At 31.9% G+C, this 27,909-nt stretch overlaps 1 protein-coding gene across 1 annotated transcript in view; it reads left to right on the top strand.

Moving 5' to 3' along the window:
- The window catches only part of LOC129219339 (neural cell adhesion molecule 1-like), a 197,851-nt gene that overhangs the window by 96,690 nt on the left and 73,252 nt on the right, over nucleotides 1-27,909 (top strand). Inside the window, exon 9 of the mRNA XM_054853703.1 lies at nucleotides 22,213-22,341. Within this exon, the coding sequence (XP_054709678.1) occupies nucleotides 22,213-22,341 (129 nt within the window). The remainder of the gene's footprint in view (nucleotides 1-22,212; nucleotides 22,342-27,909) is intronic.

Below are 27,909 nucleotides of genomic sequence, written 5' to 3'. Positions count from 1 at the left end.
TTATTTCTGAGGCTGTATGCATCCAAGAATTTTAATAAAATCTGTTATGAAACTATCATATAAGGGTTTTAGACTGCCATCTCCGTTTAGTAAAAAAACATTTTTTTTCATGGAGAAAAAAATAAAATCGGTAAAAATGCAGTTTTTTCGCGGCAAAAATGAATTTTTTTTTCTTTATAAAAAAACCTAACTAAACTTTCAAAAACGATGTCTAGAGGATATATGGGTGCTTATTTCTTTTTAGAAAAAAGAATTATTCAAATAGGTTAAATACATTTGAAATAGAGAGAGTGTCCATTTGAAATGGAGTGTTTTGCCGGTTTTTTTCCCAAATGGCGGATTTTGTGCAGAATTTTAATATGCTGTAACTGAAGGAAAAAAAAATTCTTACAAAATCCTTTTGGGATATTTCATATGTCCCTTAGTTGTAACTACTGCATTTTTTTCAAAAAATTCGGTGATGGTCATATGCCACTTTTCATACCTGCCTGCCTGATTTGAAATGGAATGACTCAAATATCATCAACAACAATTATTTCGTTGTAAAAGCCACGGCTACGGAGTCGGAGTCAATCTCATTTTTGGGTAAAAAATTCAGAGTTTGGATTCCAAATTTTTTATTTCGAAGACTCGGAAAAATTCAAGTCTTTGAATCGGCCATTTTCCTTCTAAGTCCGTTACTCTGCCAATGTTTGCGAAGTCGGAGTCGGACTTACTTTGGGATAAAGGAGTCAAGAGTCGGAGACTTTAAAATTCCAAAAGATGTCATAACATGAAATGTTAAAATTTAATTCTACAGATTCATTTACTGAGATATGCTGATCATCCACGTGTTCTAAGTTAAAACTTGAAAATTTCATTCAATAACCATTTTTGCTGGGAATAAGGGGCGGTCAATTACTGTTTGTGTAAATCATTATCAATGCCAGTAACTGACCAGAACGGTGAAGTAAGGAACCTATGTGGTTTTAAAGTGCTTTTTACAAAACCAAACATTTTTGTAAACATAAGATAAAATGTAATAGATTTCATCCTGAAAAAAAAAAAGATTTTTACCAGTAACTTGTGCCCGACCCATGGAGAGACTCGTCACGGAACTGAAATAGTGTAGATTCAAGAGGGTAAGCGGAAAAGGACTTGGCATTTAAACTGACATGTGCATTAAATTTGCTAAATATTATGTATATGACTGTTGAATGTTATATATTAATACAGGGTGCTGAAAAAACTTTTCCTATATATGAAGTCGTAACGGCAATCCGCTTAACCAATCGGACCAAAATTTTAGGTACGGTATTTGAGCATAAGTACTCGATATGATTTTAAACAGCACAATGCACACGATTACGGTTCCATCAATAATAAATTTAAATTACAGAACCCACTTCTTTCCGCAAACTGGTCTGCTGTTGAAAAACCTCGAATGGTGTTGGAACGAGTGGCGTGTGATGAAAATTGCACGCTTAAAGCATTTGCAAAGATGATAATGTTTAGTATTAGTGAAAATGTAAGAGAGGCAAATTTTCTTCGTACTTTCCATAACTTACGGGGTTCGACAGCAATTGAAGTAAAACCAGTCATTAAACAACGTGCAAATCATTACTCGAGGAAAAGGCTTTGAAAATACGGAGTGGACAGTTTTTTTAGTCGGTGTTCGAATTTGTCATTGATCGAATTTCGTCGCACGCCGTTCATTCCACTGTCATTTGTAGTTTTTTTTAATACGCTGATCAGTTTGAGGTAGAAAACTAAGTGCTGTCTTTTGAAATTTTTGATATTCGTTCACTGTTTCCAAACCTTTGATCACTGTGACATCATCATAATCTCGAGCGCATATCTTCGAAAACCCATATCTAAAATTTTAGCTCAACTGCTTCAGCGGTTAGGCCACTAGGGCACCTAAATTTTTTTAGTTATAAGCAGTTTAACTTTCAAAGTCATAATGCACTACTCAATTACATTTAAAATCATGCCAGAGTTAAAAACCATGAAACACAATTGAGGAATTGTTGAAACACAGTGAGAAGCAAAGAGATGTAAGTGGCAAAATTAAAAATTTGGAGATAACCCGTGCAAATGGTAGGTTAACCTCTCATCTGTCTTAGGGCCAAAGATGGTAGAGGAAGTATTGGTAAGTGTTTTCATACAGCATGATTTAGAAAATAATATATATAAAATCCTACGTAGGAACTTATCTTTAAACACGTTTAACTCAAAACTTCAAAATGTCCACTTACTTCCCTTTGCTTCTCATTGCTTTAATTGTAAATATGTATTTAATATGTAAAGGAATAAATCCACAAAAATAAATATTGTTTTTGTTTTTTTGTTTTTATGCGGGTGGGGGGTTATTATGAGATTTAAAAATAAAGTGAATCAAAATTAACATTAGAGTCAGAGTTTTAACTTCCAATAAAAATAGCGGGACGGCTTATTTCCCAAACACTTGTTTTCTGAGAAAACGCATTTTAAAAAGTGATGAACCTTTTGCCATGAAATAAGTTCGACATTTCACAAACCTAAAGGTACTAGTAGATGCGCAATTAGATTTGTTAACCATATACCCATTAAGGTGGATGTAGTAAATTTGCTGCTATATTTAGTGTATTTCTTAGTGGAAAACTGAGCATAATTTTTAACGAAGGGAAATAATCCTCTGACAAAAAATGAAACTTAAGTTTGCCTCTTATGAAAAAGCCTGATCGTTAAGGCTAAAAAGTGTCTTGGTATTTCAGTTTTCTTCATTTTTAATTCCGGGAACATACTGTTTATTATCGGGCTTCTTAGTAACTATAATAATGTCTAGGTATTTAGACATAAGATATTATTCTATATTAGTTTTTCATCTCGGAAAAGATTCGACCATAATCACAAAAAACACTTCTTTTCTCGCAAGTTTTTTTTTAAATTTTTTATGCGAATATTTACTCTGAAAGTCTCGGTAATTAGCCTTGTTTCAGAGGCATGTGTAACTAGTCTGCTGCGGCCATCACGAAACTTTCTTCTGTATTTTTCTTATGAATTTTGATTCCTCCCTATGCTTGACGAGAAAGCAGTATTCCCAGAAAAAAAATAAAAAAGATTTGTATAGATATATATCCATATATATATATGTGGGCGTGTGTATCTAATTTGAGTTCTGACACTTTGAATTCGAATTATGTTTTTCGCAATCGCGAGTTGCGACAGGAACCTACTCATTGGAGGCTATTGTTTCTAGAAACGGCTCACATGTCTCCCAAGCCTGACCCTCCTCCTGGGCGGATACGTGTGTGTGTGTAAGGACTTGTTTTTGCGTAGACGTGTGTGTATGCAGGATATGGACGCCACCGCCTAGGAGGAGGGATTCCGGTGGACAGTGCTGCTAGTGGAGGCTAGGAGTAGAGGAGCAGCTCCATTCTCCGGTGGATGGCAGTGCTGCAGAGGCCCCTGGTCCATCCTGAAAAAGAAACCGGACATCAAAGACGGTCAAATGAAAGCAATAAGCAATCGTGATTGCTCAAAAAAAAAAAAAAATAGACACACAAAAACATGATGTCCGTCCCAATTTTCGAATTCTCGCAAAAGCAAAGCAAAGAGCAAACTTGAAAGTTATTTTAAAAGCTTTGCTAGAATTAATAAGATGTTTTATTTGTTGAAAAAGATAAGATGGCAACAGTTAAAATTTTAAATTTTTAAGGTAATATTTCCGATTATTTCCTAAAAATTCAAATTACGTGAAATACGTAGACGACAGTCTATTACGATTTATCTTTTTTTATAGTTGCATTAAAAAAGCTATTTTTATTCACATTAAAAAAAATCATCCCCTCTTGGAGCGATTGGCGCCGAAATTGAACCAACGCCTGTTCGCCTGTTTACATATAGGTCCACATTTATTCCAATTTTCATCTAGAATGTAGCATTACTTCTTGAGATATAGCACTCGCAATAGGAAAGAAAGAACATTCGATTGCACCACCTCCTTTTCAGCTATTGACGCCAAAATAGAATCGGCTCTTATAACCTCTAAGGGCTACTTGTCAATAAATTTGTGTTTAATTCCGTTCATTATTTCTTGGAGATAGAAGTCACACGTTACGGCAAAAAAGTTCTATAGCTCAGCCCCCGTTTGAGCTATTACCACTAAAATTTAATCAGCACCTGCACATGTTAGGGGACACATATGAACCAAATTTTGTTTCATTTCGCTAGTTACTTCCTGGGGAACAGCAGAACCGCATAAATCAAGAAACGTTCTATTGCGCCAAAACCCCTCTGAGGACTTTGTGCCAAAAAGCAATGGGCCCAAGTTCACATAGGGACACATATGTGTACCAAATTTTGTTTGATTTCATGAGGTAGTTTTTGCTGTAGAGCGGCCACAAAAAACCAGTTACACACATAAGGACACACACACACACAGACATTTTCCAAAAATGGTCAAAATGGACTCAGCACACCTCAAATTGTTCGAATCCTTCAAAATTCGAAATTTGCACGAATCAAATGCTTTCTTCTATATATTAGATATAGAAGTAAGTAAAAATGGGTTTAATTAAAATTGTGTACGAAGTATTATTGGTGGTTTGCAAGTAAATCTGAACTATTTAATAGAGAAGCATCATATGGAAATCGAAATTCATTACCGGATATCTGAAATTAAGAATAGCTCCGTAAATAAAAAAGGAAAAGTTAGGGAGAACTTGAAAGACTGAGAACAAATTTAAGGACAGCAATTTGAAGGTAAAGGATACCTTCAAAATATAAAAAAAAAAGACTTTTTCTAAATCAAGTATACTCCCAAGTAAGGACCCAAAATTCTGACTTAAGAAATCGGGCACGATTCGAAACTCGAAAATTGAGACATCATTACAACTTTTTTGAAGTTAAAAACAACTACAGTTTTAGGGTTCAAAAAATATTTTAAAACAAGCTAGAGTTTGCTTCCTAGTAATAGTGATAATAAACATTCCTTGTAGTTGATAAAGATTCAAGAAGTTCAGAGAAGAACTGAAAACGTTTTGCAGGAATTCTTTTGCTTTTTTTTTGAAACTACCAATTTAAAAAGTGGGTAAATGAAGTAAATATTCATCAAAAATGACTTATTCAATCTCTTGTATGAAAAAGTGTTATTCCGCGATCATGACCCAATTACTGTAGGGTTTTCCCTGTATTTCTAGTCTTTTGAGAATTTCGTTGTTTGAGGAAAATTCGGGACACGTATGCTTTACTGCGCCAAACGTTTTCTATTAGGAAATAATAAATCCTGCTATGGTTTAATGAGTTTTTTTTTTGTGACCTTTTGAATAAAAATTAAAACTCACACTCAGAGATTCTGAGTGACAAAAAACGGATAGTTTGATATTTTGAAAAAAATGGTAAATGAGACCAATTTAAATGTTTTGATAACATTTGAGGTAGATGTCTACCTTCTATCTAAGATGCCCCCCAAAATAGTACGTGTAGAAAAATGTCACTATTGCTTGATATTGTACAAGAGCTTCTTTATCTTTTACAGATGCGACGATTGAAAAAAAAAACTCTAGATTAAGTAAACATTAATCGTATTCGATTTTAATAAGATTATCTTACAATCACATACGTTTAATTACTTGTTACCATACAAGACTCTGCAATATTACCGGAGATGTAATTGCAATGCAGTATTTATCCATATAATATTTTTTTATATTTTTCTCGGAACTTGAAGTAGATTACTCTTTCGATCAAAGTAGGTTGAACTTTTCAATTAAAAAGAAATTCCTCTAAGGAATGGTCAAACTAGTTTTGTCTCCACAAAATTACCAGCGCATCCTTCTTGTGGTGGTAACAATTCTTTTCCCAGTCAAGGTCCGAAAATTTCAGTTTTCGACACTTAAGCCTTTTCCGATACTTGGAAAAAGCTATTTTATCGAAATCTACAAAAAATACGCCAGCGATACTTAACGCTAGAAAAGAGATATCCAAAAGTTGTAGAAAAGAAATTCCTGTGCCACGGCCGCCATTTGACTCATAGAACTGCGCTTCTCCGGCACATTTTGAACTTTAGTTTTCAAAAGACGGAGTTACATTCTTTCCGTACCTCCCTTTTCATTCCCTGGGTTTCTTGCCAGCCAATTTCTTTAACGCTTTCAAACCCGTCAAGTAAAAACTCGTTTATAGTTGGGGCACATACGCTATTATTGCAGCCATCTAAGATGTGACTAGATTCTTTTGGAGGACATAATACTGTTTTTTCGTGACGTTCCTCTCAGGATGTCAGCTTTTCTTGTCTCTGATGTTGATACGTGAAATTTAATTTATTAAAAAGAAATTCCAAGTTTTGTTTCTTAAGACGAAAAAGATTTAAATAATTGTTTTTTGTTTTTTTGATTGTAAAAAGATATGACGCAAACGTGATAATTTCTTATCCTTTATAATAGCTCTAGTTTTACGGTTTATTTTTCAGTAATCTAAATAAAAAAAAACTATATAAATGCGTTACATTCTTATACGTGGTACAATGTATTGACAATTTAAATGTTTTAAATATTGACAAGATTATTAATTAGTTTCAAAGTAGTAAAAAACATGTTTTACGTATAATATTTATGGAAATTGTTAAGTTTTAATATTTTAGTCAAGTTAGTAAATACAGTAAAGGTGTTTTTTTTCCTTTTTTTGATAATAATTCAAAAACAAAACAAAAATTAGCCTAGTATAGTACGTTAAGGAAAAAAGAAAGTGATTACATAAGCCCGGAAAACTCAACCGTACTGAAGAAATATTGAAGCTAAAAAACTTCTTCTGTGCGAGAAAAGAGATTTCGCAACGCATATGTCACTGACCTATCAGTCCAAACCAAGTGTTTTAGAGTTTCTTCTCTCTTACTTTTAGTTGCAGACTAAATACTAGTCAACCCGGCTCAACAAATATTTTAAACGTAAGGCTTCAGAAGTAGAATAGACACCAGGGACCAATAGAAAACAACTTTGCCGTCCTAACCTAAAAATCAGTATCTCCTTTTTTTTTTTTTTTGGCTATTTGTAGTTAGCTCACTTTCGAGTGTGGTGTTATATGAGGTAGTGAGAAGCAAAGGGATGTAAGTGCCGGAATTAAGAAAAGTGAAACAACAAGTTTAAATGGTACGTGAACTGCCATCTGCATTGAAACTAGGTATGATACTTATATCTGCAGCAGGTGCTGCTTTCCAGCATGATTTAGAAAACAAATTCAATGAAAACCTACGTACGGTCTGAACTCTAAACTTGTTTTATTCAAAACTTTAAAAAAAAGCCCCCACTGCCTCCTGCGTTATTTCACAAGCTAGAAAAAGTAAGAGCGCTAAATTAAATATAACTGTGTAGGTGTCCGGAGTTTTTACGTGGTGGTACAATTAAAAGAAATCAGAAACTCTCATTTTCTCGAAATTAACAATTTCTTTCAATGAATTTTCTAATTTCTATGTTTTATTCTAAGAAATTTTACAGAATGTTTTTTTACAAAGCAGTTAATGAGATCAACATTTGTAGATTCAGTTGTTGCTCAGCTTATGTATTTAACCGTAAAAAAAAAATAAAAAAAAATGTTTTTTGAGTCCAAATCGGTTGCGTAAACTTCGGATACGTTTACGCATATCAAAAATGATACCAAGGAGTAAGTGAAATAGATATTTAACCAAATTAAAATGTTGTATTTATCTTAAAACACTTAAAAAGTAAGAAAATCAGAAATAATTAATTTAAGAAACTTTTATAGGCTAAACTAAAATTTTAGGGCTTACTGCTTATTAAAAACAGAAACTATTTAGTCATCTTCTTCATCACTGTTAGATTTTAGTGACAAAAATAAATTATTTATTTTCGCATACTTATCATGGTACTGCGTTTTGAAATTTCAGACATTGAATTCTGTCTTGTCCTTTTTGCAATTGGTTTTGTACTTTCAAACAATAGATGTAAGCAAAATTTCTACTTCGTAAACATAATCGTTCACTGATTTCCTTTTTAGAGTGTACCAACTTTTTCCTTGTCGCATGTTTTGGTTCATACTTTCTCACTTTGATATCTTCTATTTTTGCTTCAATAGAAATTTGTGAATTTTAAAGTAATTTCTCCTTTTTGTTTTGTTCTGCCCATTATGATTTTTTTTTCTTTGTAGCGTCTAACTGTTCTTGTCTGAAGGCTTCTTTAGTCGGAGTATCAGTTAGAAATGTGAGAATCCTCTTTTTTTTCCCTTTCCTGATTCCTAAGCTTTGGCCCTACTTTTTCAAATATTCTCAATTGGTGTAATCCATATGTGAGGATGTGGAAGGCCTAGTGGGGAAAATACTCGGATTATCTATAAACCTTTTCATCGTTTTGACATATAACGTGGTTTATTTAGTGTTTTGAACGTAATGTCTTACCATCTTTAAAATAAAGAAAATGTATTACAGGCTGATTAGTGTATAAAGTTAAAGCTGAACAAGCATGAAATAAGAATGTAAGCTGTAAGATACGAACCTGTTACTTACTTAAAAATGGATGGTGGTTTTCAAAACTAAATAACCTTGAAATACTAAAGGTTTGAGACAGTACAAAGCGAAAAAAGCGTCTGGGGCCCGTTTCGAAATAAAACAGATTGGTAAGACACAGTAAGAACGTGCGTAAATGTGCCCCGATGAAAATGCGCAAACTTGCCCCGTCGGCATGTTTGGATTTATTTTTAACGTGCAACAAAATTTAATAACTTTTCTGTCGATACAAATACTATTCTCAAAAAAAAGGGGGATACAATTCTGCTAATTTTTATAAATCGATTTATTCTTAGCAAAGTAATATTTATTCACAATAAGTTTCAGAACGTCCCACCCAAAATTTGCGCAACTTGGTAGCAAACAGATTTTTCTATCAGTATGCAAAACTGAAGCTCGACTGATTTTAAAAAAGCTGTGAGAATATATGCTAGGGAGCAGCATCAATCTAGTATGATTGTTAGCTCTCCAGTTATAACACGTTTTGGAAAAAGGGCACAAACGTGCCCCGGTCTACCTTACTGCTTTCTTAAAGGTGAATAAGTACCTTTGTGCTTGAAAAGTCAAAATAAGTAATAACAATGTGTAACTGCATGTAATTGCCGATTACTGCATAATTTCTGGTGTTACAAGGAGCCCCTTAAATGCAAAATAAGTAAGCGTATGTCTTTTTCTTCATACTACTCTAACTTATTTTTCATAAAAAAGGGGTTCTTTGTAACCCTGAAACACGTGTCTGCAGTAATGTACAGTTTTGTGCAATTATGCGTTGCTATTTCTTATTTTAACTGTTTTCTTAGTTTGGACGGCATATTTCTATTGTTCATACAATTTAATTAAAAATATAGTGACTGTATACTTTCAACAAAAGCTTTTTAAGTTCTTTAAAGTACTTTTGGATTATATGAACATTTATCAGCTACGAAATTATTGCGACATATTTTTACTTGGGATAAGAAGACGTAATGAAGGGTATTAAGGAGTGAAAAAGTACAGTCAAAGATAATAGAAAGTATAAATATTCTCAAAATTTGTTGTAAAAATGAACATTGTAAATCATAAGAACTCAAATTAAAATAAGAATAAACAATTCTAAACAGATTTTAGAGTCCCAAACATTTCTAAACAAATGTTGTCAGAAGTCGCAAAACTAAAAATATATTGTTACCGTTACAAGTAAGAATAATTTAACCAAAAGAAGGTTGTAATAATTAAGCTGAAACGATGAATCTATTTGAAATGCAAAAATAAAAAACTATTTTTTAAAATACCTTGTAGGATATGTTAGTAAAAAGTTTTGGTATTCCATTAGGCCTTCGTTTTCCGTATTATTGTAAAAAAAGTTAGCTGTCAACATGCATTATAATGTGAAATCTCACTACAAAAACCTTTTACCTTCGCGTATTTGTTGAAAAGGATCAACAAATCTCGAAATAAACATGAAAACAATATACGATTTCAGTAGTTATTGTTTCAAGTAAGTATAATTTAACCAGAAGAAGGTTTTAATAATTAAGCTAAAATGATGAATATATTTGAAATGCAAAAATAATCGATTTTTAAAAATACCTTGTAGGATATGTAAGTATGAAAGAAAAAAAAAGTTTTGTATTCCATTAGGCCTTCGTTTTTTGTATTATTGTAAAAAAAAGTTAGCTGTCTACATGCATTATAATGTGAAATCTCACTACAAAAACCTTTTACATTCGCGTATTTGTTGAAAAGGATCAACAAATCTCAAAATAAACATGAAAACAATATACGATTTCAGTAGAAAAGAAACTGCACTTCAAGAGAATCCGACATTCTTCGCGAACGATACACAACATGATTTATTCTGGTAGAAACCGGTGTAAGTCATTTCCAAATAAAAAATGAATTTTGTGTTACGTTTTTTTGTAAATTCTTTTATTTGTTTCTGATCTGGAAAGTTTAATAATGCATTGTTTTTAAAGTATTTCCTAGTGGGTTTGCTGGAATTTTATTTGATAAATACAATCGACTAAGTTTGATGTACTACGGTTTGTGTTTTTGATGTTGCCTACAAAGTGAGCGATATTCTATGTTATGTCTGGAACAAAATAAAATACTAACATTTTGGAGGCAAGCCAGATGACTTTTATTATAAAAACACCTTTACAAAAACGTTCGGCTAGTTTTTCAGATTAGTTTTCTTTTTTAGATTTTCATAAATAATAAATACAAGTTGAGAATTCCTTTTTTTCTTTTTGTCTTATAAATGTAGCTTTATAGTATTGTGAAAAGTAAACAGAAAAATATGCATCTTTATGCTGCATTTTTAAAGAATACAACTTGCTTTAGAAGCAAAATCTGACTAACTATTGCATTCAACCGCTTCATAGTTACAAGGAAGCTCTTAAAAATGCAAAAATAAGAGAAGAAAGTCCGGTTTCTAAAAGTTTATTTATACATTTGTACATTATTTTTTATTGGTCGTAGTTTTCATAAAAAAATGTTTTCTCATTGAATCATGTAGTAACCTACATATATGTAGACACGAAACTACATTGCAAATTCTATGGAATCTATTGCAAAATAAAAATTAAGGTTCATTTAAAGGATATACTTGACATCGTTTAAAAACTTGATAATGTTATAAATATAATAAACAGCTGTGAAATTCCTTTTAATACTATTTGTTCGGTAAATTAATTTAAATTATCATGCACATTATTGAATAATGGCTTAGTTTTTTTTATAGCTATTATTGCAATGTTTTGGATATCAACACAATCGACCATGTAAATGAAATATTAGTTGAGAAAACATCTTTATATTTACGTTTCTTTAGATGCAATGTTAAAAAAATAAAATAAATGTTGCTTTGAATCACCGTTTCAGATCTGTAGAAAGTGTAAAAATTGGTGCAATAAATCATGTTATTTTTTAACTGCGTAGTGCAAAAACGTAGTACAGAGGTAATGCAGACAGAGTAAGGTCTTTTTTGTTGCAATAATCAGAAATTGTTTTCATAGACATAAAAAAATGTTCGGGAATGAACTGGTGATAGAGCGAGCAAAATAGCTATCCCAAACCATAAAAATGGTATTGAGATATTAAACGTACGTTCAAAAAATACATATTTTTGAAAATGAAACTGAAAAAAAATGCTTTGGTGAGAAAAAGAAAAATGATGACCTGATTCTACCGAGCATCTTGCAGTCTACTGACTAATCTACCCTCCATACTTGACTAAACGTTGCACGAAAAAACACACACTTGTGGATCTCTGGCAAAGCTACAAATGAAAGAGAAATTCAAACTAATAGGTTCAACTCGAATAAATGTTATATCGCTAAATAAAAATTCCTTTTGATGAGATTCAAATATGGCTCTTATGTTCGGCAGTCGTTTGCTCTGCCGATGATGCCACTGGGTGGGAAAACAAGATTAAAATTCATAGATACGTCGCTATGTCAATCGTGCCATGAAAAAAAAAAGTTTTGAAGCTGTGTCTCCAATGAGGATAATGCTCTCCAACAAGTCCACTTTGCTTTAATTTTGATCAGGAAGCGTGAGATAAAACAGTTAATGACAAAGTGTGTGGTTATAAATTGAAAATCCTAGATAACTTTCTAACTACTACATAGAAAAATTAGACTAACAATGAAGTAGTATGTAAAACTTTGCAGAAGGAAGTGTGGCGGAATTATAGGCTCCATTTTTATTCTTATCGTTAAAACTACTTTGAAGAAAAATGTATAACCACTGCTAATTATGTCATAAACTAAGGTAGGTCTAGGTATAAAGGCCTGTCAGCTAATAAGGCCTAAACAACAAAAATACAATTTAAAATGTTAGTAGCCGCTCAAGAACGCACTAGTAAGTAGCTAATACTCATAGATGGCACTTCATACTGGTCGCGATTTGTTGCTCTCTTGTTTCGACCAGTGCGACGCTATTTGTTTACGGAGAGTGGTTCTGCAACACGAATAATAAAAACTCGTCCAACTGAATTGTAAATAGTTTTTGTAATATTACACTTTTATGTGTAATTTTGCACAACAGTTTTCGGTTTTTAATGCTCCTATCCATCTTTCATGTCTAAATAATATACACGAACCAATTATTGTACTTTTGTGCACTTCTTTATTCACGATGTCAGTGGCTATTAAGGCCTACCAAATTTGATTGTAGGCCTCGTTATTAAATTTTGTTTCTTAAAACAATGTTTGTCAGCTTTACATCTTATTTTAATCTTTTTCAATATGTTACGGATGTTTAAAAGTGATTCCGACAGTTTACTAATTGGTTTCGTGTTATAGTAGTACCCTAAGCATACCTTTCGGAAGGTGTTACCACATGGCTTACGGTTCTAGTTTGGACGACGAAGAAGACAGCGTGCGTTCGTTTATTTAAAGAGGACGACATTTCAGAAGCTCCTGCACCAGAGAAAATTATGTAAAAACACCAATTGTTAGAAGGAAATACATTAACTATCAGGAAACTCCAGTAACCAAAGACCTGTTTGACAGAAACAAGAAAGAAAAGAAAATGAAACAGACGAAAGCCTTCAAAGAAGGAAATGATACTAAAGAAAACGATGCTCGTTGGTAAGGTAACATACTTGTGAGATTATAAGATGAATAACACAAGACCATATCTAAACTGCCCCAAGTGGTATTACAAAGAATGCGTCGGTTTAAAAATGTATGACAAAGATAATTTTGAGTGCCCTGGCGGTTGCTATTCAAATTATTTTTCCTTTTGAAAACTTAAAGCATGATTAATGCATGTATATTATAATTGATCTCAATTACCAATTTAAAAAGCGTTATGTGATTGTTTATTAAGTGTTAAAATTCCTAGACCTTATTACCCTACCATAGTGTAAAAAGGCCTAATGAAAAGGTTTTTATAATGTTTAATTTGATGTTTGTTTACGGCAAAAGTGACAATTTTTCGTTTGTGGTTTATAGTAATTGATCTGTTTAATTAATGTTACAATTTGTTGATTCAGATACATATTTGCACCTACCTTACTTCAGAGCTTTTCTTAGATAAAAGTACATATTTTTTTAAGAAATTGGAATCTGACGAATATAATGAATTTCGGAATAGCTGTCGAACAAAACTTCAGTCATCGCAGAAAACCATGTGAGCTTCAAAGGAAAGCACTTCAGTAACTTGGACTTAGAAGATTAACGCTAAGATGGACCAATGCAGATGCGGACTTTATTAAATAAAATAAAGGAAAAAGGTCCATAATTTTTACAAAGCAGCTTTTGCAAAGACAATTAGTCATAATACAACTATAGGACTCCGTCCCATGATCGTTTCGCTCGCCAAACCCAGTTCGCTACCTGTAACGGATTATTAATGGATTATTTTAATTTTAATTCTGTCAAATCAACTGCAGCATTTAAAAATGTATATGGGTGAGACGAGGGGGGGGGGAGATTTTCCCTGGTTGTCCTATACCCAATGGTACCAGCATTGACAGTCCGGAGCAGATAGGGTTACAGGTTCACAGGCGCACACACACACACACACACACACAGACAGATGCTTACAAACTTTAAGGGTACAGGTAATAGCGTACTTTTAATGAGCAGAAAGGCCCTCAAATCATTTCGTAAATGTTGTTTGATCAAATATTTCGATTTAGATATTTATTTAATTATATTTTTCTTCATTTATTAATTATTTCAATTTTTCCTGAGGGCATTATTGTAACAAACGGCCTCGTGGAGGTGAAACATGCAAACTTATGTCGCTTCATTTAATATTGCAAACTTATTGCAATAACCCATTAAAACACAGAAGTAAATTTTAAAAAATACCATTGTCGCACGTACCTTATGTGTTACTTTCACATTAGAACCAAGAGCTTGCTTCGGCAGTTTCACAGACCTTTACAGGAGTCAGAAATAAATCATTCTCGTATCACTTTTCCTCAGAGACGTGTTTTTACCAAACATAGATAGGAAATGGGTGATGCCTTTAGGCGTTCTTTTAATGTCTGTCATCAAAGAAGTTTTGATGATATATCCCCTGAGGTTCTAAGAGCAATGTTCATCAATTATTTTAGCCTTGCAGCGTGTTTTAAGCCTACGTATGGTATGATCCCACGGGTCAGACTTTTTGAGTGAGGTTAAGGTATTGTGTGTTTCGATATGTCATAGAAGGTTGCCTTTTTCTTTTCATGGTTTAAGGAAGAAATATTATTTTTCTGCGATAAGAACGTGTAATTCTATAGCAATATCGATTATATATATATATATATATATATATATATATATATATATATATATATATATATATATATATATATATATATATATATATATATATATATATATATAAGTACGTTTGGGTAGTTCAAAAACTCTTTTTTTCAGCTTGATTCCAGAACAGCCCCTAATTTTTAAAAACTTACTAATATTATTGTGCTGTAAAAGTTTTAGCTTCTTACGCAAATTTTACGAGCGTACTCAATGACCCATCAATTTATTATTAGCCCTACCATAGAAAATGTGATGAATTTAGAAAAATTTTATTCCCTCCGTTTTTTTTTTTTTTTTTTGTAAATAGTTATTTTGTTTCTATATATATGCATATTACTAGTGTATATTATAATATGTAGCATAGTTTTTTTCAGTTCAATGTATTTTTTTAACCCTTCTTCCCATGCTTATGAAGTTTAGGGGAGGGGGGTTGAGCACCCTCTTTTCACTACTTACTCGAATAATGAAATGTTTTTACGCAATACTATTAACTAAAACGGTGCGTGCATATGAAACAAAACGTTAATATGTGTTATTATATGAAAAGACTACGCAAATTCGAAAAATATATATTTAACTCCACGTTCACGGTGTTGTATATTTGTAACTATGCATCCTTGGATGAAATCATTACTGAAAATTAATTTTCCAACTAAATGCTTTAATCTGAAGAAAATTTAAGAAAGAATCGTACTTTCAAATTACTTGCTCTAAAATCTTTGGAAATGTAAAATTTTAGAAGAACTACGTCTCTTTTGCTTTCTACATCATCCATTATCACATGACGCTTCAGCTTTCAGGTCAAATGCAGATTCCTGGCTGCTTCTTCCCTATTTTCTTTAAGTTTTTTTTTTTTTTTTTTACCTAACCATATTCTTTGAAAGTATATTCATACTCGGTATTGAAAGCACCTGTCTGACAGTATTGTTAGAAGAAAATAAGAGAACAAAATAATTTGAGATTTTTTTCTAATATATTTATACCGGAAATTTAAATTTCCGTAATCAGATTCAGAAACAGTGTTTCCAGGTAATTTGATTCTTCTAAAATTCGAAAATTGCATCATGCCTTTTCAATGCTCATATACTTTTAAAGAAATATAAATATCTTCTCTCATTCTGAACTTATGCATTGAACTACTTTAAATTATGTAATGGATGTAGTCATCTTTTCGAAAAAGAAGTAACGATACTGGTAAATCTTAAAAACTGTCGTTCGAAAAAATCGTATTGTATAAACAATAAAAAACATTTTAACGTATGATTAATATGAGTTGATAAAAAGAAGTCGATAAAGATTGTTTGTCTTGCAAAATTCTTATTTTTGTTATGCTGTAGTTTTAGAACATCAACGGCTAAATGGTTGAGCTCATTTAAATGAAAATACTATTTAGTGACGTCTTTAATATTTAATTTAAATTTTAAATTCTTGATCTAAAATATTTCAAGTGTCTAAAAACACCAACCGCAGTATCAATTCATTCAATAAACCCTCCATCAGTGCTCAAAGTAATTATCTAGCCCTTGAAGCGTTTTCAAGCATATGGACATAAGTTGTTGGAAGCTTGAATGCACATAGCGGAATTATATTCTGAGGCAGTGTTATTGCGAACGACATCTCATAACCATGGCAAATGTCGCGGCCCGCATATGATATTATTAGATCGCTTCAGTGGCACAGGGTTAATGATGGTAGTTACGACAATATCAAGGAATAATCTCGTGTATCAGGTTCTATATTGAAACCTAACGACCCTAAATCATTACTCTAGGCTGTAAAATACAAAACTCTACATCCATCTCATAATTTCTCATCGGCTATGGTGCATCATTCCGTAAGCAAGCAAGTTTTCGAGGTGATATTTTGTAGTTCATTGTTGCTGGTGTTGATTCGGTTTAATTTGCTCTCATTTAACACACGATAAAATGTTTTTGGGGAACATATTTTTTTTATGTGTTAAACTATTTGAATCAGTTATGTAAAAATTACAAATCACTCATACGTTTGTTTCTTTCTGCGATAAGTAATATATTGATTGATCTCAATTTGCTAAGATCGATTGTGTTTTTCAGTGAAATATAATTATGTAACAACAAAGTGGGAGGGGGGGGGGTCTAAAATGTGTCGTTCAGCACTTCATCCCGCAAAAAAAGAAACATAAAATAATAGCATAAGTTAAAATGAAGTTTCTGCAATTTTATGAAGCAAATCATTTTTATTAAGTTAGCAAATATACATTAAAAAAATAATATAAATTATGAGCGCATTGAGTGATTAACTTACTTTTAAACAGATGCAATTACTTAGAACCGCTATATTGACTATTAATATATTTATATTTAGCAGTTAGAGGCAATATTTTTTGAAATCACTTAAAGTTCGCCAAACTATTACCGACTTTGTCACAGAAAAAGGCTTGGACGTAGCTAACTTGGTACTTGACGTAGATAAAAATAAATGATATCATTACCTTAAATATCTTAAGCGTAAAATATCAAGGGATCTATAAGTATGTGGAAAGGTTTGAAATTTAGTTATCAAAACTTCATGTGAATCTACGATTTTTGATCACTGTTTTTTTCCCCCCAAGTGCATCCTCAAAAACTAAATTCTTCGCATAATGCCAAATTCTAATTGATACTATCCTGACTTTGAATGCGAGGGGTGTTAATACTTAAAATCTATTAATCACTGTTCACTGCATTTTCCAGAAGATTATCAAATTGAACGCAGCCGGCAGAACATGGTACTTGACATAGATTTTTTTTTTTTTTTAATTATATCATCATGAGTTACGTAAATGTACATCATGAAATAACTTATAAGTATGTGCATATGCTTGAAATATAGTTAGTCAAAACTTCATGTGAATCTACAATTTTTGATCACTCTTATTTTAAATTCATCCTCGAGAACTAACTTCTTCGCATAATGTCAAATTCTAATTGATAATATATCCTGACTTTGAATGCGAGGGCTGTTAATACTTACAATCTATCAATCACTGTTCACAGCACTTTCCAAAAGATTATCAAATTGAACGCAGCTGGCAGAACATGGTACTCGACATTGATAAAAAAATAAAAGGATATCATCATCATAAATAACTTAAATGGATCGTGTACATCAACTTATAAGTACATGTATAGGCCTGAAATATAGTTCATGAGAGTTGATGGTTTTTTCATTTTTTCGCCGAGAGCGATCACTCGGCAACACACCATCTGTCCTTACGGATCCGTCAATAACCCATTTGACTAGTCGCCAAGATGTTCGGTACAACTTGGAAGAAAGATCAGCGGGTATCTTCTCTATTCATCCATCGGGAGTTCCCATAGAAAATCCGATCGCCGATCAATCTTTAGAAAGGGAAGGAGAAAAAGAGGCTCGGGGGCCCATTTCCTTCCCCTCGAATCGATGAGCAGCTAACCTGTTCCTTTTCCCTGGCTCCGCCTCAAAAGTAAATCTCTGAGAGCAGAAATGTGATTCCCTTTTCCTGTTTTGGGTTCGCAATTCATTAGACAGAACGTCTTCTGCACCTTTTCTTTCTTGAATTTGTATGAAATAGATTCCTTCAATTTGTACCAACTCCTAAAGAATGTTACTTATTGGATTTATCTGTGTTTAATTTTTAGTAATATTGAAAATTATATGAAAAGTTTGTAGAAACTAGTTTCCATCTGATAAAGAATATTGGTGATAGAAATCGTCTGCGATTAATTTTCAAGTATAATTCTATATTTTGCGCAAGATTTCTATGAAATTGTTAACATCTGTGATAAAGAATATTAGTTATTAAATTTGTCTGAGCCTACTTTTTTTGTCACAATCTATATTTTATGCAATATTTAATTTAATATTAAATCATCATTTAAAGAATATTGTTTTTGGGATTATTCTGTGTATTATTAAAGGGCCCATTTCACACTCCTTTGCATTTGATGTACAGCTACCTTGTTCCTTTTCCTTGGCGCCGCCTCAAAAGTGAAGCTCTGAGAGCAAGAATGCGATTCCTTTTTCCTATTTTGTCTGCGTTTTATTTTTTCGTATGAGAAAATTATTAAAAAAACTATTTATTTTCATTCTTCTCTTAATACTAGTAAATATTTACTATTTGAGTTTTTATTTCAATTGTTAATGATTCTTCAGAAAAACAAATCCTCAGAAAAGGAATTTACAAATGATTCTATATATCTGTTTGAAGTACATTACAAACAGCAACTTCAAAAATGTACATGTTGGAGGGGAAAAAAGATGCTTAAAATGTTTCCAGGATGCTAGAAATCCTTTTTTTGTATCGAAAAAGATGATGAACGTAACGACAAAAGATTTTGTCGGATGTTTTTAGAATGTTCGCCTGCACCGAAATACGTGTCATCATTCTTCTTCTTATTATTATTATTATTGAAAATTTTTGCTTTTTAATGCTTTTGTAGATTATTTTATATTTTTCATGACGTATTCGTATTTATTTATTTCTTATTTTATGTATACTGAGAAAAATATCACGATTATTTGAATACTTTTAAAGCTCACCAAATGGTTATTTTTCAAGTTAATATAAAATCATTATCATAACAAGTTAACTGACGCATTTTTACCGTATAGAATAGAAATAAATTTAAGTTTTACATTAAATCTAGAGTTTTTGACTCAGTTAAAACATCAAAAAATTGAATTGGTTTCTTCGTTTTTGATTGATTTTAAAACAATCAACTAGCCAGCAGCTATATATTTTTGCATAAGTGCATAAGAGCAAAATTCTTGGTAAAGGAAAATAGTAATTTTAAAATCTTACTAATAAGCATTTATGCATATTATTAAGTTGTGCAGAAACAAAAAATGGTAAGGAATGGAAACAGTTTGTGCAGATCTATCCATTAAGTATGAATGCTCTTTTAGACAACAATGTAAAAAAAATCCGAAACGTTACAGATTATTTTAGTGGAACGCTGCGGGATTTTACGGGTTTTCACCTATTTCCCAGAAAAATCAAGGATCTTTGCAAAAACGTATCCTGAATTGCACCAAGTTGCACGAATGTAGAGTCCTCACTGGTGTGAAAAATATTTTTAGCTTCCATTTTAAAGATTAATTGTGAGTATTTATTAAGTGTATCGTCTCTACTTCGAATAAGGGCCGTTCAGAGAAACTAAGCTTAAAATGAGAACAAATAAGTCTCTGGATAGCTGCAGCTTTTGCAAGACAAGAATTGCAGGTACAGGAGCTGCTTGGTTCTTACTTGCAATTCTGCCTAGCGTTTTGGTCATGGTTGTATTGATGCATTTGCAGCTGTTTTAGTAACTCTGGAGAGTTCAAATCAATTGTATTAAACCTGCTGGATTTTCCCTAGAAAGCTCCAGACGTTAGATACGTTACAGGTAGAAATTGGGCACATCAGCTGCCCAATATTTTCAGGGAACGTTTCTGAATCGTTTTCATTGAATTCCTCGGCAACAGACGTATCATTGCTGCACGAAACACCTCACAAGAGGCCCTAAATATGTTATATTCTGGGTTCATTCCATGAACTTGATTAGGCACATGAACTCTGCTTTGTCAATATTAAAATAATTGAAATGAAACTTTTTATGCCAAGGCTTCAAAGTTCCGATCTGCCAGTTTTTTTTTTGGTGTCGTGCGTTCAGACGGTGTGGCGACTACCGACCACAGCTATTGGTTATCAACAGAGCATCCGTTGAAACACACGGGTAAAAGCAACCCATTTTGAGTATTGTTTAGCGTTCTCGTTGATCATAAATATACAATTTTGTTCTAAGCATGAGTGAAACGTCTTGGCCGGAACCTTAGAACAGGTATTAAAATCGAGGAAGCAAGTCCAATCATTGGCCAATCAAAACTTTGGGGAATTAGCTCAAGTCACGTGACTCAACCCCTACGAATGGTTGACACTTTTTGCGTGAACTAGTGAAAAAGACCTGATTTCTTCTAGTGCTTTTCTTTAAAATCCATCACCTGACTTGGGGGTCTTTCTTTCACGAATAAACGTCTTCACTTCCTCCATTTTATACCTTCTCAATGGCCCAAACTGGATCATGTGTCGGATGGGTTCGAATTGCCAGTCACATCGCGCTTTGCGGCAATATTGGTATTTGTCGAAAACTATTATTTCTCTTTATAAGAAAAGGTATGATGCATAGTGTCGCTTATGTATATAATTCACGAAAAATAATGAATAATAAACCCATTCTGTGCTATTCAAAACTGATCGATAAGTAGTTAAAATGTTTCCCTCTAATACAAAAGCTCAACTTCCATCGTGTGTCCTTAGGACAAACTTTTTTTTTTAGCTCAGTAAGGGATGTGTCTCGTAAGATACTTGAAATTGATCCATAAAAAAATACTTTGATAGTGTTTCTGGAAATCTTTAAAATTTAATTGCATTATGGTGCTCATGTTATTTATTCAGTTCAAGTTATTAAGCAATTGTCTAACATTTTTGAAGTTTTTGTAAGGCGTTTTGTGCAGCAAATAATAAATTTAATAAAATTTAATTGATTTCCTATAGATTTAGCACGTAATTTTCACTATTTTCATTTCCGGAGCTTTTAAGAAAATTAGTTTGTTACCTGTACGATTTAAATTTGCATTTGAATAATTTAAATTTATCTTATACTGCCCTTGTAATATTATCTGTTAGAGATAAAAGGGAGAAATATGTTATTGCGACATTTATATTTCATTAACGGAATTATTTATGACTCTGCTTTAAGCATTTGCTAGATAATTTAAAGTACGATTAGAATATCCCACTCGTGTCTCCTTATAGCTAAATACAGTTTGAAATTGTTAAGTATTTATTTGAAAAAAAAAAACAAATGTTTAGAAAATTAACTCTAGCTTAGCTGTACAAAAACCGTTCAAAATTGCTTTCACAAGAATAATTTTATTCTTGGAAACTTTTTTTACTTTTGTATATTGGCGTATTTCAAAGTATTTTTTATTTAGACTCACGAGAGATACTTGATGCAGCCGTTAAAATAATTGTATGGAGAAAAAAAAATCAATTCCATTCATTTGATTCATCAAATAATGTATCTATATAAATGAGAAATTAAATTAACTTTGCAAAGTTGGAAAAAAATAATATGTATTCGAAACAAAAGGCAAATACTACAACCCTTTTTGCTGATCCATTATTTAACACCAATATGGAACCGATAAATCATCACTTAGCAATTTTAATTAAACAGCCAAGAGTTCAATAAAACTCATCATACATGCTGTATTTGTCTTACACCTTTACACGTTTAGAAACTAAGTCATGAAACTGCTACTCACTAATTTTAGAAAAGCTTTGTCTCTGAAATTAAACACGTTGTTTTCTTTCTTTTTTGTATATGTATGCACAAAAATGCTGAATAACAACTGTACAAAAATGTCTTGAATAAAAATTATAAACATTTTATTTCATGGGTTTCTTCCCATCATAGTTTGTATATGAATCGTTTTTCTCTTATCTTTTAGAAGACGTTTGGGAACTGAGCATCAGTCCTGTCCTATTAATACTATTAGCCATTGTTGGAGGAATTGTATTAGTTGCTTTCTCCATAATTGTTTACCTGAAGTTCCAAGGAAAGAGAAACATAGCAAAAGGTATACTTTACAATTAAATTATTTTTATTTGATGCTTATCATATTTATGATATATATTCATTTGTATACTGATAAACTTATGCCTCATATTAAGTTAAAGGTAAATTTTTATTGGTTATGTGTAACACGTTTCATATAAACTTTGAAATTATATTTCATGTAAAAATTCGTAGTTTTATCCATAAAAGTCAGTCTAGCTGTCACTGGTCAGTGCTAATTTTGTATTGGCCACCAGTTTGTTTGGAACTCTTGGCTTCCTTCAGAGGTTTTCCACCTCCAGCTCAGTCACTTCCTATCCCGGGCTGTCGAGTGCTAAAAAGCATGAAACAGCAGTCCTCGGCTGCATTTGACTGAGCTGGTGGTGTATTTCATGTATTTCTGCCTTAGCCCTGGCTATAGTGCGGTAACTTACTGAATATATCCCAGTTTTATCCTTTGCGTAACTTTAGATAATGTAAAAGCCTGTGAATGCTTTAAAATTCTCAAGTATTGTTACTCTGAGTCTCTCAGATTTTAATGGTACCCTGCTTTTGTTCGAAAATTCAATCATTCTGAGATCTAAGCTTTGTTTTGTAAAGGTACAGCTAAGAACAGTGGTTCTTAAAAGAGGGTATGCGTAATACTTGGCGCACTTGAAAATATGTATGAAGTACGCAATTAACTGTCAAAAAGTTTTTAAATTGCATTGGTGATACTAGAATTTAATTGTGAAAAGTCTGAGGGATATCGTCAAATTCTACGCCAAAGGAAATATATTAAAATTAATTGCGAGTGAACATCTGGACCGGTATTGAAAGATAACACACAGAAATAGCAGGCATTGCTGTGAAGTACCTTAAGGGGTTTACCATAACAAACGTTCACGAAAAATTTTTCGTGTTAAACTTTCCGGAAGAGTAAGTGCATAAAGAAGTTGACGGTTACAATAAGAAATAACTAAGTATAATTGTACGACTAAAATTTTGTGCGATGAACCGTCCTTATTCCTTATTTTGCATTTATTATACTCTTAAGATGAGGATGACGTAAGACGGAATGTTGCTAAGATCGAGCAAAACATTGATGAACTTTGAAAAAGAAAAAATTTAATAAATGAAACCAGCAAAAACAATGCTCTATCTAATTATTTTTTGGGAGTCTTTAAATTCTATACTTTCGTAGTGAAATATATAGATTGATTTTTTTTGTTGGTTATTTATATAAATTACTTATTCGAAAAGAAATTTTAAGAGCTTAGCAGTTAAACTTTAAATAATATAACACATTCAAACAAAGCTGAGTTATTTTTGCAAGGGATACAGTTATGTATATAATTATATAGTCGACTCAGAGTAAGACATCTAAACCTAGAAATAACACTAAAATAACTATGTGGCTTTGAGACAATAATGTTCAAAAAAGGGTACGTTGGATTAAGAAAGTGGCCAACTCCTTGAATCTGCAAGAGAACATTTTTTCTTTCCTTACGTAATTCGATAAGCTCCGAAAACATCATTCGTTGGACAAATTTGGTGACAACATCAAGGATCTCTATATCCATAACGCCAGTCCATTATGAGTTTTTTCTTGTATTGACTTGTGTAAAGCAATTGCCATTTGTATGTAACCAAACGAATAAAAACATCTGGACAAGACTGGTATAAGTATTTTTTAATCATTTGTTCCTGTTTTCGGATTGACATGTTGCATTAAAAACCTGTACAACGCCAGGAAGGGATCAGTTGATGGAGTTTAATAATCCATTTCAGAACTGTAGCGAGGTTAAAAAAGGTCACCCCCCCCTCCCCCAAGAACACTTGATTTTAAGCCCTACTGCTAACTCCAGTATGTTATTTCATTCAAAAAATTTACTTTACCATCATCGAGGGAAAAAAGAATGATTTTTAAAATATTGATATTTTGAAGAACAACTTTCACACAAAAAATAAATAAATAAAACAAATACAAAAAAATAAAAATAATAAAAATAAAAAACAAATTAAATAAATAAAAATTATTTTTAAAAGCTAAAAATAACATTAATAATAATACTGCCTTGGGCAGGTAAACGGCAGTATCTGTAGAAATGAGTTTTCGAGACATTTGAAGAAATAAATGCCTCTTGTGGGAAATGTTGGAGTTATACGTTTTTTTCGCGCATTTTTGTTCAGCGGAAACCAAATAAGCAAGCTTGTCGTATAAAGCTGACGTACAATAGACGACAAAAATGCCAAAAAAAAAAAAAGAAGTTACTGCCCTGTACCTGCCCACGGCAGAATAACAACGTGAATTAGTCGAAAAATGTCTTTCCTGGTCACAATCGTAGTGTAAGAGAATTGTTTTAAAATTTAATTACAAGTATTTCTCATCTCAAACTTCCATAAAATGTTACGCAACTCCTAATCGCGAACGTAAATGACACCCAACCATTAAGCTCCGAGACATAATAACAGCGATAATAGAGCATTTTCCAAAGAAAAAACATTACTGTGATTGATGTTTCAATAACGTGTTCCCTTGATTGCTTTCTTCTTTTATCAGAATTTTTATTTCAGACGATGTTTTTTGATTAAATTTCATTTCAAAAAATACCGAAAAAACCTATTTTTACTTCATTTTCATAGGAACTGAAAAAGGTTTTTTTTTTAAATATATGTATCTATGTTGTATCATTACAACATCAAAATTACTTGTGTCGTTAATAGGTTATGAAAAGTAGTTCCTATTACACACGCGTAATTCCACATTATTTTAGGTTATTATTTCGAAAACAAGTGATTTTTTTATAGTACGTGTAATCAGCTAATGCGGTACATATTTTCAATTTTCTTGATTGGAATGGATTAAGATGCAATGCTAAAATACATGTTTTTTTTTTTTTTCTTGTCTGATTTGTTTTATCAATAAAAATTAAAAGATACTGTTAAAAAACAGCTGCATTACGTTTATTTAAAAGAAAAAATGTCTCATTCACGCTTTATGTATCATGCAAACGTTTTACATAAAACATGAATATAAACAGCGTAAATATATAAAATTTACGTCAAGTATGAGTCTTTAAGTTGTCTTTATTTTTCTCTCTCCCTTAGAAGATATTCCCTACAAAACATTCGTTCAAGAGTTTCACGAAATTTAACCAACGTTGACAAAGTCATGTTTAAAATCCGATTTTTTTTTTCGATTGTTGACTTTAAAAGTATATTTCAAAGTACTGAATAGACAAAATCGTTATACTGACAAACGGAACATCTTAAAAGTTCGCGAATTTACATAACCAAAGATTTAGGTTATTCTTATCACCAGATATTAGTCTGGATAAATCGATATGACTGCATAAGCCCTTATTTGGCTGCAATGGGGTACCAAAGATGCTTGTTAAGCTACAGAAATGCACTGAATTTTCTTTTTAATTATCCTTTTCGGGGGAGGGGAGGAGGTGGATACTACTGTTGAATAAGGGGCAATTGTTTGCATTTACAAAAGAACAAAAACAATTAATTTCTAACTTTTAATGATTTGTTGTTCGTGCATTTAAACTGGAAACTGTTTCTAAGGACAAAATATTTGCAAATGATCGATTCTCGAAAAAATGTACTTGCGTAACGCGAAGTTTTTTTATTTTATTCAAGTAAATATTAATTAAATATGGGATTAACTGTTATGCTTTGATAGTACATTAAAGCACGTATTATTAACCAACAGCATTATTTTTGAAGGCTTTGGTTAGCTGGAAAAAATAAAAAAACTTAGCGTTCCTCACGGGACATTTTTTCGAAAATCGCCCAAATGCAGTTAAGTGACACAAATTAAAAAAAAAAAACACTTGCAGTAGTTTTTAATACAAAATAAATTGTTATTTAAACCATTTATTATAACTGCAATTAAAAACGGCAGTTAGAAATGCAATTTAGTCATTGCAGAAAAATATTTTCAAAAGAGGAAAAAAAAATTAGTGACTAACAAATTTTGAGTGGTGAACCTGAAGTAAGCGTAGGTAAATGTTATTTGCTAAACATTTAAGACTTAAATTTAATATTTTGAAGTTAAAATGACTTGCAAAATATAAGTAAATAAAACAAAACTTTATTGAATATCATATTTACTAGCGGTCAAAAAAAAAAAAAAAAAAAAATAACTTCGAAAAGAAAAAGAAAAAAAAAAAACTTTTCTGACGCAAACTAACAACTAAAAGCCATATTCAGTTTATGTTTTAGCGAAATGTCTTTAAAAAGTATAAAAACTATATTCTCTCTTTGAAGAATAAAATGCTGAAATCAACAGTTTTTCGATTCACAATTTGACTTAGGATAGTTCAGAAGATTCGTGCATTTTATCTACCAAATTCAATCAAAACAAAACACGTTTAGAAATCTTCCAAGTCGTCGTAACTTCAAGTGACTACTTTTTTCCTGCATAACTAGTACATTTTCCTTACAGTGTACTCATAACGTTATAGAGCTGTTTTATTTCTAAGTACCACTAAAATGTTTACAGATTCAAAGTTGTGTACACAAAAAAACCATTATGAGTTGAATAAAACCAAGAAAACAAACTTAGCCAGGCTTTGACACTGCATACTCTTGCCCGCAATAGCTTAACAAAAAATGAATTTATAGATATCTAAGAGTTCTTAATGTCAGCTTGGAGCCTCACGTTTCATCGTTTCTTTAAAAATATTTATAGCAGATACAGAGCTGCGCAATCTGCGATAAAATATCCAAAGCTTGTGCATAAAGCGTTCCAACGAAATCATTTTTCACAAATCTCAGCCTCCTGACAGCCACAAATTCTTCAGTTTCTGCACGAAGATTTTTATCAGATTTAGCAATTTTGCTTTTTTTTTTTTTTTTTTATTTGCCGTTCAATATTTTCAAGCTTTTTCTGTGCCGTGGAATAAGGCTTCGAATCAATATTCGCAACAAAATGGCGCCTTCGAGCTCTAAATTTAACGGATATCGATAGTTAGGCCATTGATGGATGAATGGGCACGAGACACTGTCTTCATATAAAAAATACTCCCTGACAATGAAGAAAATTCAGTTTCAATATTTTATTTTGGTTTTATTTATTCATATACTCCCTCTCACTTCATTTTGAGATAAAGAAATGCATTGTGTTCTGTGTGCAGCAGGCGAGAAGGCTGCATATTAAGCATTCCATGGCAAAGCCAAACAAGCACTACAATGTTTTTAATTGCATTTATAAAAACATTTGTATTCCAGGTAAATACATATCTGGAAAATGAATTCAGGTAAAAACAATAGTGTAAACGTCAAATGACCTATTATTATTCAAATAACAGGTGACTGTATCTATAAAACTGATCAAAAATCAAAATCAAATTGAACCATGGTTCAATTTGATTTTGAATAAGTACTAACACAATTTAATTTGTATTAAATAACTGTAAAAATTTTGAAAGTTCAAAAAATAAATTTTTCCTATTCCTATTTTTTTTCTTAGATAAAAAGTTAGAAACACACAGACAGATTTATGTAAAAAACTAGAAAAAAATTTCTTACTCAAATAAAGATAATTCAAACTCTTCACGATGACTAGTAAAGTCCAAAATTTAAAGCCTCTTTGCTA

The sequence above is a fragment of the Uloborus diversus genome, chromosome 1 (assembly GCF_026930045.1).
Source record: "Uloborus diversus isolate 005 chromosome 1, Udiv.v.3.1, whole genome shotgun sequence".
Taxonomy (NCBI): domain Eukaryota; kingdom Metazoa; phylum Arthropoda; class Arachnida; order Araneae; family Uloboridae; genus Uloborus; species Uloborus diversus.
This window is presented reverse-complemented; position numbering and strand designations above follow the sequence as displayed.